Here is an 11,854-nt window from a genome sequence, read left to right as displayed (position 1 = left end):
GATAGATGTCATCACAGTGTTTCACAGAAAGTATTTTACAATATTTTGAAAATACAAAAATACACAACACTGAAGTATTTTGATACAAAATACGAAGGCATTTTCATCATTTCAATAAAATACAAATGACAAAATAGTATTTTGTTTTTGAAATACGTATTTTAAATACATGTATTAGGAATACTGCCCATCCCTGGCTATACGGCTCTGGGTTTAGTTGTCCTCCGAGTTCGTCCTTAACGACGGTTGTTAGGGACCTGAAACCGGTCTATTGTGGTTAAAAGGTTCTAAATAACAAATGCCTTCTGTTCACTGATTGTGTGTCACAGTGGGGTGCCATCTACTATATTGTCTGCTTGGAAACAAGTTCAAAGTTTATACTAGAGTAAAGGCCTATTGTCACTCTAAAACCAGACCTTCATAAACAAGTCTGGCTTCTGAGGTAATCTGTATATTTTAGTGAGGTAATCTAAATATTTGTATGATCAATATGAGTAGGTCTTTGTATCTCATATATTTGATGATTTATAGCAAGTGTTTTCCATGTATTTGTAGGTTATAGGTCAGATATTGCATCATAGTTCAGCACCAAATGTTAACACTGACCTGTGTTATTCCATTTAATAATTTATATACATACTGTACACACATTTTTTGCCAAAATTCTTAATTATGGAAAGTTAACATACTGTACTATATGGAAAATATTTTACAAGTCACATAACATGTTTCCTACTGACTGCCATTTTATCTCTTTTATGGGAAATATTCAAAATTGTTGATGCCAACCTTATCAGTGAACCAACAACTTTCTATGTATTACCAGGTGAAAATATGTATTTATATTGTGTTTGAAAATTACAATCGAATTTACTCAAAAAGTGAATTTCAAACAAAACAAACATTCCCATCCAATATGGTAAACCATCATATAACCTTCACATGAATCATACTGTATATTCAATTCTTTTATGCAGTTATGTTAATATAAACAGATAAAGGATCGAGAATCTTGAGAGTTAAGATGTGCTTCACTGAGGCCCTGAACCATGTATAACGAAATACATAGATAATCGGGTTCAGAAAAGAATTTATATAAATGACCCAAACAAGAAATGCAATGACCAGAGATGGATTTGATATACTGTCTTCGGAGAGGATGCATATATAATGGGTTATCCAGCAAGTTAAGAAAACGAACAGGACGATTCCTAGTGTTTTAGTTGCTTTTCTTCCTGAAGTCTTAGTCATTGTTGGCTCTTTAGCTGATGACTGTAAGCGTACCAAGACTATGTTTATCAACTTCTCTTGTCTTCGTGCCACTTTTAAAATATACATATATATTCCTATTATGACAGAGCAGGGGCCAACAAATGAAACAATGAGGTCAACGACACCCCAGGTGAAGCTGACGACCATTGTGCACTCTCCATAACAGATTCTGTCTTCTTGGGAACGATACAGGTTTGCATTGCAGTACAGTAGAGTCAGGTTGTATATGAGCGAGTATGACCATATCAGGAAAATAAATATCAAGGTTTTGGTTGTTGTCATTTTGGAGCAGTAAAGCAGGGGATTGCATACTGCATAATACTGATCCACAGCAATCAATACCAAATTGTAGAGAGAGACAAAGATCAGAGTGAAGACAGTAGCCTGGAATATGGAACAGAATGTCTTCCCAAAATACCAGCATGACTCTATGAGCTTAATGCTTTCAATAGGTATAACAACCAATCCAACCATAAAATCAGACACAGCCAGCGAGAGGATGAGCAGATTGGTTGGAGTCTGAAGCTGTTTGAAATAACAAATGGAAATTATCACTAGCAAGTTACTAAATACCGTAAAAAACGAAACCAATGCAAAGAAAATGTACATAGATATGTACTCAGGTGTCAATCTATCCACCTTTAAACAAGACAAATTGTGAGATGGAAAACAATATGAGACTACACTATAATTTGTAGATTCAGTAAACTCCATTGGCATAAGGTGAACAGTGCTGATGATTTGATGAGTTGATTTGCTGCTCTGCCCTCAGACCCTCGTCAGGGCACCATCACAACTGCACCTTTATACCTGTTCTACAGGTATAAACGCTACAACGCTCCACCCCGACACCCTATCAATATTAAGTACTTTGTAATTATCCATTAAGAAAATCCATATTCAAAAGAGAGGAATTATTCAATATATTACCCCAATTTTGGTTACACTGATGGCCTCCGTCATCCTGTCAAAACGCAGAGATGGCAACAGTACTCACTTTCCATACTCAAGTAGAAGTACAAATACTTGTGTTAAAAAATACTCTGGTAAAAATAGAAGTACTGGTTTAACTTCTTTACTCACTTTTACAAAGTACAAGCTTGGAAATTTACTTAAAGTATAAAAGTAAAAGTAGTCTTGTGAATGACAACCATTTTTTATGCAACAGCACCTGGACCATACAAATGTTACCAGAGTGCAAGAGTGCCAGTCTCTCTTTTTTAATCTTCCCATAACCTGTTTGGCCATTTATTGGCTTTCTCCCCCAACATTGCACTGCCTACTTCAGAGGGCAGTGTATTATTTTGGCCTACCATCAAATGCTGGACATGTTTAGAAGATCCTGTAGTTTCTTAGGAAGCACTGGCACAGAGTTACAGAGTAGAATATTGTTTTTTTCTTTCTGCGAGATAACAAGCATCTCTGAACTGACTACATTTCAGCCCTCTAGGTCACTTGATATGATTTTAGAAACACAATTGAGCCCTACTGTAGCACCAGGTCTTGCGAAGCTGTGTGCAAAAGTAGATCAATATAAAATGAAAAATCAGTATTTTAGACCATTATTTGCCAAGGTATGCTCATGCGTTTTGTAATGCCTTATGGAAACTCCTCATACTGTAGGACTTTTGGTTACCCAAAATGCACTGACAATAAAAGTCTGCATTTCTGAGGTTTCTTGTAGACTATTTAGATTGTGTGTCAGGTTCTGATATAGAATGACTACACAAAATGAAAAAAAAAAACACAAAAGGCCCTATTTTTGCATTTTCTTTGTTGGCTTCATGCATGTGTATAAGATGGACTATACATCTGCAAAACTAATATTGGATAAAACAACATGAATATTTAATTCCTATGGATTCCTGTGAATATTTCAAGACCAGGAATGCAGTGGTAAAATAAGAGGTGGGTAAACTATGAATTCTGTGATCACAGTAAGGTATCAGAACATGTTTGATGATGGTGCGGTTATTGTCAAATGTTTATAACAATACAAGTGGCATTAAGTTTCATAGAGTGTTGATGAGTGTGCATATTGTTATTGTGGATAATACAGTGTGATTTTTAAATGCTAACAGTGAATAAACTCTTTTGAGAGGTGGATACACTCTAATAAGAGGTGGAGAAACTATTTCTGAAATTTCAGTGGTGGGTAAACTGCGTTTAGTCTGCTTAGCGGCCTCCACTAGCACCCAAGGCTGCATCTAGCCTACTTATTGCTAAGGATATAGGCTACACTGCAGCTAGAAGTTAGTGAAGCAGCAAAGGCGAGGAGAGGAGGGGGGCATTAGGCTATTGACTAAATTTAATTGAGACATACTACTACGTGCTAACGTTAACGTTACTGCCATCAAGCTGCAATGATTTGCCGCGAATGAATGCCGTCCAAATCAAGTCATCTTGTAGTGGTGCGTCAAGTGCAATGTAGCCTATATTCCGATCCGCTATTGATGACGCGAAAAATAATAACAGTAGGCTGAAATTATTTGAAACTAAAGTAACGAGCCAGTTATGTAAAATGTAAGGAGTAGAAAGTACCGATATTTGTGTTAAAATGTAAGGAGTAAAAGTAAAAAAGTCGCCTCAAAAATAAATAGTAAAGTAAAGTAAAAATATCTGAAAAATCTACTTGAGTACAGTAACAAAGTATTTGTACTTCGTTACTTCCCATCTCTGTCAAAACGTGCAGTGCTACAATTTGATCATCTCTTCATTTGCCTTATTTTTATTTCATTTTTTTAAAGAAAACCTTTTTTCCTTTCGCCTTTACTGTAAGGTAATGTTTGTATCATGATAAAGGAAGGCTATCGAGGACCAATGTCAGATAGCTCATCCAAAACCAATTCACATATTAAATATTGATGTTGTACTAAGCTATGTCAGTAAAGGTTAAAATCATCATCAAACATTAGCACGTTTATTTTTATCTATTCCGTTTTGTTGCAATCCTTGCCATAAAATCTGTCTCTGTGCCAAACCCTGATGAACTCACTGGATGTGAAGGTGCTCTCTAATGGTGCAAATATGCAGGTGGGAGTAATGGGGGGGGGTTTGCAGGGTTTGGAACATGACTCTCATGCCCTGCTTATTTCAGAGGTCAAGTGATGTCCGGTTCACAAACATGTTGACAAACAGGCCTGTTTGTTACAGTATGATGACCATGGAGACACTGACTTTTGTGCATGTTTTCTTGCCTTTTCCTTGTCAATTAACTCCAGATGGATTGGTCCTGTTGCACTTTTTGAGGTGAACACTGATCACACATACAAGCCTATTTCAAATAAACACTAGAGGTGAATTCTGGGAATTCCAGGAAAATAAATAATTTGGCTACAGCAATTAAAAGAAGTGGTTGAGAGGGATATTGTTAAAGGAAAATTACGGTTTTTAGCACTTTAAGGCCCTTTTCTGGTTTGTTTGGGATGAACTAGAGTGGTGGACACCGAAATTTTGACGATTGGTCCTGTCTCGACTTTTCTGACTCGTTTTGAATCGCCTTTGACTTCTCAGGGTGGCTGGCAATGGGCATACTGTAGTAGGCTACTCAAACATGTCCTAAAACAACCCTTAACGTTCGTTTTCAAAACTGTGCAACTCGCCGAGTGGTTAGTGGTGTTCGTTGATGTTCCAAAACAAGTAGCGTAGCGAAATACAGTTTCTGTCGTGTTTTATTTGGCATTTTATAAAATCCCATTGATTTCTGTTGGAAGACTCATTGCACGTTGATAGCTGCGCCACCGTCTATGTTTCAGGTTCAAATATTGAGCGGTTGTGAATAGTTCCACAATAGCAAATAAGACGGCTGGAAATCAAACGAACACCACTAACAACTCGGTGAGTTGCACAGTTTTGAAAACGAACGTTAAGGGTTGTTTTAGGACATGTTTGAGTAGCCTACTACAGTATGCCCATTGCCAGCCACCCAGAGAAGTCAAAGGCGATTCAAAACGAGTCAGAAAAGTCGAGACAGGACCAATCGTCAAAATTTCGGTGTCCACCACTCTAGTTCATCCAAAACAAACCAGAAAAGGGCCTTAAAGTGCTAAAAACCGGAATTTTCCTTTAACAGTAATAAGGTCATATTATTTTGACACTTGACCTTGCCAAGACACAGTATGATGTGTTTTCTAGGAAAACATTCAAACAACACAGAGATGGTTAACTGTTACAAACATTGCTGATAAGTCTGGTAACATCAAAGGTGAATGCCATAACAGACATCATCATGTCTGTGAACACCCATGTAAGGTTTTCTTTTTGGTAATGACCAAATAAGGAGTAAATACAGTTATTTTAGCTTCTAGATCACTCAAAACCTGGTGAACCCATAAACCCTTGTCAATCAAACAAATAAATTAAAAATCTAAATGGTGAGGTCACGCTGTAATGTGTCCCTGGACCCCATTAGGCTTACATTTGTTTATTTACGCGCACACCCTTAAGAGTTGAGACTACTGAAGGTTCTGTCTTGGACTAATCATCTGACTCAGAAGTGTGCGGAAAACACAGGTCACAATATTAATCTTTGGAGAACACTTTAATGATCTGTTCAATTTGTTTGTCTGCCTTTTCTTTGTGAACCCTGGACACCAGAGGAGCCTATTAACACCTGAAATGTGCACAACACAGCCATAATGAGGGTCCAAACCTCAGTGGTACATCTTACATTAAAGGTGTGAAATGAAAGACAAACACTAGTTGATGCAATAACTTGCTCTCTCTGTCTTGTATGGTTTAACATGAATAAAAATGATACAATATATTATATGTCAATTTTTTATTACAATTTATTTATACATGTCATAATTTTTTATGCTGAAGTAATGTTTGGTCCTTCATCCTCCATTGAGTAACCTACTGTGCAAGTTTAGCGACCATATGGACCATTTCAATTAACCATTGCAATGTTCAGTTATCTTTCTTGAAAATAAACATTTGTCTATGTTTTTGTCTTGATGGAAATGGGAAAAGGCATGAGTTCAACTGTGGTATGGACGTTAGGTATATACAGTATATCGTCTGCGATAATATTGTAGTGTTGGTGTGTTTTGGACTTGATGTCTGACTGACTCCCAGAATGCAATGTGTGTGAATGTTAGAATGTGTAATGTCGGTTGTATTTGCGTTTACCCTGGTGTTAGCATGTGTAGTCTTTTTTGGGTTGTAGGAGCCTACCTCATGTGTTTATCCCTGTGTGATGTATGTGACTACCCTGTTGTGTGCTTTGTAATGGTGTCTAAGTCTAGGCCTATGTTGAGTCTAGCCCTATGCAGAGCGACGGGAACACATCACAACAGTTTACTATCTACTGTATGGTTGTAGGTTAGGGGAGAAACAGAAAGAATGAAACATTTTCAAATTAAACGTAATTTATAAAGACATCGTACCACACTGAAAACTAATATTTTGTCACTAGCAACCTACATCTGTCCTCTATCAAACACAGTTGCATTTTCAGCTCTGAACAAAACCGTTCAGGAGTTATTTCAGCAAGAGTCAGCGTTTTGTTTCATTTGTCCCTTCTGACCGGGACGAATACAACAGACTACTAGGCTTAAGCTATGTAAACTTCTCCCAATATTAGATTTCAAAAAGGATGTAAGCCATCAATGGCGTCTGACAACTCAACTCAAGCCATTTTGTTAATCAGAATATGAGAGTAGCTTGTATCCACCGTCACTCTACCAACATTTTTGACGGGTATGGGCAAAGCAAGGCTTCGTAAAACACTGAAACGTTCAAAGCAATTATGCTGGAATTGTTTTGAACTCTCGATGTTGCAATGTGTTTGCTTTTTGCATTTTGAGAGTTTCTGGTTGAAACGGTGTAGTTATTATGACCGCCACGCAGCGAAGCGGCGGTCATATAGGTTTAGTCAGATTTTTTCTCTTTTTTTCTTTTTCGCATGTCCAAATTTCCGTCAAGGATTCCCGGGACACTGAAAGACCGGGGTAGACTAAACTTGGTGGGCATGTAACCCCGCATGGAACCATCGTTTTTCGTTTTGATCTGTAGCCCCCCTGCTGGACTGCACCCCCCGAAAGGAGGGTAGGGCAGACACAGTTTTCTGTGAATATCTCGAGAACCGTAAGGTTTAGGAGGACCATTTTTTTTTGTATGTTGATCTCAAGAGGCCATGTCAACCCATTCCATAACCACTCATTTCATGTATAGCGCCACCTAGTTAAACACAAAAAAGTAAAAATGAGGTGTTGTAATCACAGGTATCTGTGACCTAACATAGTCAAAACTGCACGAAATTGGAAGTGTAGGATCATTATGATACCCTCTGAATGCACGCCAAGTTTCGTGGAATTCCGTTCATGGGGGGCCACACAATAAATTAATTTATGTTACTATACACCAACTGGCCTGTAGGTGGCCGGAGACAGTTTTCTGCGAATATCTCGTGAACTGTAGGGCCTAGGAGGTCCACCTTTTTTTTGTATGTTGGTCTTAATGGGGCATGTCAACCCATCCCATTACCACTTATTTCATGTATAGCGCCACCTAGTTAAAAATTAAAACCCCACATGGATAGCATGGAACCATCGTTTTTTGTTTTGATCTGTAGCCCCCCTGCTGTACTGGACCCCCGAAAGGAGGGTAGGGCAGACACAGTTTTCTGTGAATATCTTGAGAACCGTAGGGCCTAGGATGACCAATTTTTTCCGTATGTTTGCCTCCAGGGGTCATGTTAACCCATTCCATGTGCACACATGTGCATAAACAGATACACACGCACACACATACATTCACAGTAATCATACGTATGACACATACTCACACAGTAGACATATGTACGCATGCATGCACATGCACAAACACACATACGCAGGCAAACACATAAGCACACACACACACACACATAAACATAAACATGTACACGCACACATGCACACAATTCAATAATTTCTCAGAATTATGAACAGGCAAGATGGGGGTGGGGTTGTATAAAATGAATTTTACATGTGAAATCTATGAAATAATCATGTTTTGGTACTTGTCTAGCAGATGCCAGTGAAAATTGAGTGTGGATAATGCAATTTAGTGAGACAGTTAGAATCATATAGGCCTTTCAGCGTGATTTATTTTTGTGGAAAAAATGTGCTGGACTGGGCGGCGGTCATATTTTGTACCGCTCTGCGGTACATCTAGTTGATAAAGAAGCTGACCAGATATCGCATGATGACTGACAAAGTAAATTACTGTACGAAATTACTGTACATCTAGTTATGCATGTTTTAAATCTGACTGAATAAAACTAGATGTACCGCATAGCGGTACAAAATATGACCGCCGCTCAGTCCTGTACATCCGTTCTGCGAAAATAAATCACACTAATCAATTTGTCTCCATCCCCCACTCTTGAAACTTTTGTGTATGCTTGTTTGGCATGCCTGTGTGTGTGTGTGCGGCTGCACAGAAAGTAGCCTACTGGCACTGCAAAGGTGAATAGATTTGTAGCACTTGCCAAAAAAGTTGTAGCATTGTTATAAAACCTTTAAAATCTCTAAACAATCACAAGTAGGGCAGTTCATCACAGTTCATCCATTGCAACTGGATTGATGAAAGGTCACTTACACCTGTAGGCTACATTGTATTTGGGAAAAGCAGAAGGTAGCAGCATAATGTATTTATTTATTTATTACTAAACAAAACAATCCTAGGTTGATGTGGGCCCTTGAGACCAACATACCATAAAAATTCCTTCATCCTCGGTGCCACGGTTCAGGTAGTTATTTAGGAAAAACTGCATTTTTGGGGTTTCGGGGGGCCCGGTGTGCCCCGGTGTCCCGGGTATCGTTGACCAAAAATTCAGGAAGTAGATGACGGGAAAAAAAAAAAAACTTTGACAATCCCTATATGACCGCTTCGCTAGCGGCGATCATAATAACTTATTTTCAATGACTGCACACAGTACACCCCCCTACACATAACTATTACATATGAGGTGTTCGGGTCTACTGGACCCGAGTGTAATAACTGTAGGTGCTATGTGTACCTTTACTGTGTCCTCCTCCTAACTGGGCCTGCTGTGTGTGTGTTTCTTTGTGTGTGTGTCTGTGCACCTCTGTGTGTCTGGGCATCTGTATGTGTGCATGTCTCAGTGTAAGTGTCTGTTTTCCTGCACCTGCTATTCCCACACAAAGTTACAAAATTGTTACATTTCAAGCACTTTCACCTGATTAAGTTCTAAGAAATAAGCACCAATAATGATCAAAAATCTTGTTTCTGTTTTTTACCTTTTTTATAATTGAATTTCCTCGTTTTCTCACAAAAAAACCCCGAAAATGATCATACACGTGATATCACAGGGGTAAATGACAAATATGAACCATAAATGGTGTCTATATCATTGGTAATTGAGCTAAAGTAAACACCTGTTAAGTAGTTTTTCATAAATTGTTATGGCTGTATTGATTTAAAAGCCTAATAATGTGGTGGGTCCAACAGACCCGGGAACATTGGCTGTGTAACAAAAATATGAAGACCTTACAAGGGTTAAACAATTGTGTCAATTCAGCTATTTCACATCAGAATTTACATTGAAGTAAGAGGAACCTGGATGAAGTATTGCAAGGGTGATGATATGCTTGGTTGAGACTTTAAACCATGGGTAAGATAAAGCATATATTATTGGGTTCATGCAGGAGTTGAGATACATAATCCATACAAGACAGTTAAATAGATAAGATAATGAGTCAGTGCCGTATGCAAAAATGCTTACATTATATGGCATATAGCAGAGCAAATAAACTGTAACGAGTACCCCTATTGTTTTTTCAGCTTTACGGCTGGATTTCTTACTTGTTATTGTGTCCTTGTTACCAGCCCTTTCTCTTTCTGTAACAGAGTTAATCACCTTTGCATGATACTTAGCTGTACAGAATATTTTCATGTTTAAAATTATAACCGTGGAACAAGGCACAATGAATGACACAAAAACATCACCAACAATCCATGAGAAACTGATTGTGAGCAGACACTCTCCGTGACATGTCCTGTGAGGCTCCATTTGAGTTAGGTGGTCATAAAGCAAGAAGAACATATAAAGTAGACAAATACACCAGCCTAGAACAACAATGATAACTACTTTGTTGTGTGTGACCTTCAATGAGTACCTTAAAGGATCACTGACTGCAATGAAACGATCAATGGAAATTAAGACAAGGCTGCAGAGAGATCCTGCAAGAGCCACATAATAAATGAAAGGGAATATGTTACACAGCGTGTCCCCAAAATACCAGCATGTTTCAATTAATTGTGACCCATCCACAGGCATGACAGTCAGTCCGATAAATAAATCTGCCACAGCAAGTGAGAGGATGAGCAGGTTGGTTGGAGTGTGAAGCTGCTTGAAGTGAGAAATCGAGATGATCACCAGCAAATTTAGAAACACGGTAGACACAGATATTGAAGACAAAAATATGTACATGATGATGTATAGTGCCTGTGGCCTGGCAAACTTTGTACATGAAGAGTTCAGGGCTGGATAGCAGCGATTAGCTCTCCAGGGGTCTTCCATTACCGTGACTGGTTGTCCTGACGATAATATTGTCCCAGCTTGGCAGCACACCCAACTTTTCTACTGACTACTCCATACTCACCTTGTATTTATATGTTGGTAAAACAATGGCAGCTGTGAAAAACGGATCCTCATGAGGATTGCTATCTATTAATAACAAAGTCTGGCCCACCCATAATGATCAAACATATAATGGGACATCATTGAAGTTCCTGTGGGTGCATTGGCCAAATACTTTAGTCCATATAGTGCACATAATACTAATATGTAAGGTGTTTTATTGCATGTGAGTATTTACTTTCATATCAACTTCCTAGTTTTGCATTATTGAGATATGTTGAGCATACCAAGAATGTCCTGAACACCCAATTATCCATTTTTCTATCCAACACAAATACAAAATCAGACTGTTCGATCTCCACACCTGGCTCAAACGCTACTGCGCTTCCCTAAGCATCCCCTATGTCAACAACTGGGGCTTGTTCTGGGAGAGGCCCAGTATGCTGAAGCGTGATGGTCTCCACCCAAACCAACATGGAGCCAGGCTACTCTCTGACAACATAGCGTCCACACTGAGGCATTGACATTCTGTAGAAAATATTACAGATTCACGCCCCCCAGGTATTGATTCGAATGGCATTATACATGTGGATGGGTCTGAGAATGTTTTCTGCAGGGTAACATACAATACTACTACCATAGATCAAGCTGCGTCATGCAATAGCATGACTTATGCTTATAGTTCTATTCCAACGTTGATTTCTACCCAACGTATAGTAAAAAGAAAAGACAAATTTAAAACTAGAAACCTAACAAATATTCTTTCCATACCTCAGCATATTCCTCAAAAGCCAGAGGCATTTTCAGCTAACATGGGTTTACTAAATATAGGTGCACTTACTACCAAAACCTTTGCATTCAATGATTTTATTAGTGAAAAAAAATTGGATTTTCTGTTTCTTGTTGAAACCTGGCTGACTTCAGACAGCGAAGCTGTTCTTGTTGAGACTTGTCCCCCAAATTATAATTTCTTCCACTCAATTAGACAAG

General features: G+C 38.5%; 2 protein-coding genes across 2 annotated transcripts; both read right to left on the bottom strand.

The window, feature by feature from the left end:
- Nucleotides 1-969: 969 nt before the first annotated feature.
- On the bottom strand, nucleotides 970-1,986 carry LOC121709790 (trace amine-associated receptor 13c-like). The gene has a single exon (XM_042093389.1). It carries the CDS (start codon nucleotides 1,984-1,986, stop codon nucleotides 970-972), a length of 1,017 nt encoding a protein of 338 aa, XP_041949323.1.
- Nucleotides 1,987-9,761: 7,775 nt separating this feature from the next.
- On the bottom strand, nucleotides 9,762-10,804 carry LOC121709554 (trace amine-associated receptor 13c-like). Its single transcript, XM_042093026.1, has one exon. The coding sequence runs from the start codon at nucleotides 10,802-10,804 to the stop codon at nucleotides 9,803-9,805; it is 1,002 nt and encodes a 333-aa protein (XP_041948960.1). The 3' UTR covers nucleotides 9,762-9,802.
- Between the last annotated feature and the right edge of the window lie 1,050 nt (nucleotides 10,805-11,854).

Source organism: Alosa sapidissima, chromosome 5 (assembly GCF_018492685.1).
Source record: "Alosa sapidissima isolate fAloSap1 chromosome 5, fAloSap1.pri, whole genome shotgun sequence".
Taxonomy (NCBI): Eukaryota; Metazoa; Chordata; class Actinopteri; order Clupeiformes; family Clupeidae; genus Alosa; species Alosa sapidissima.
The sequence above is the reverse complement of the archived record's forward strand: the minus strand, read 5'-3'. Positions and strand labels throughout refer to the sequence as shown.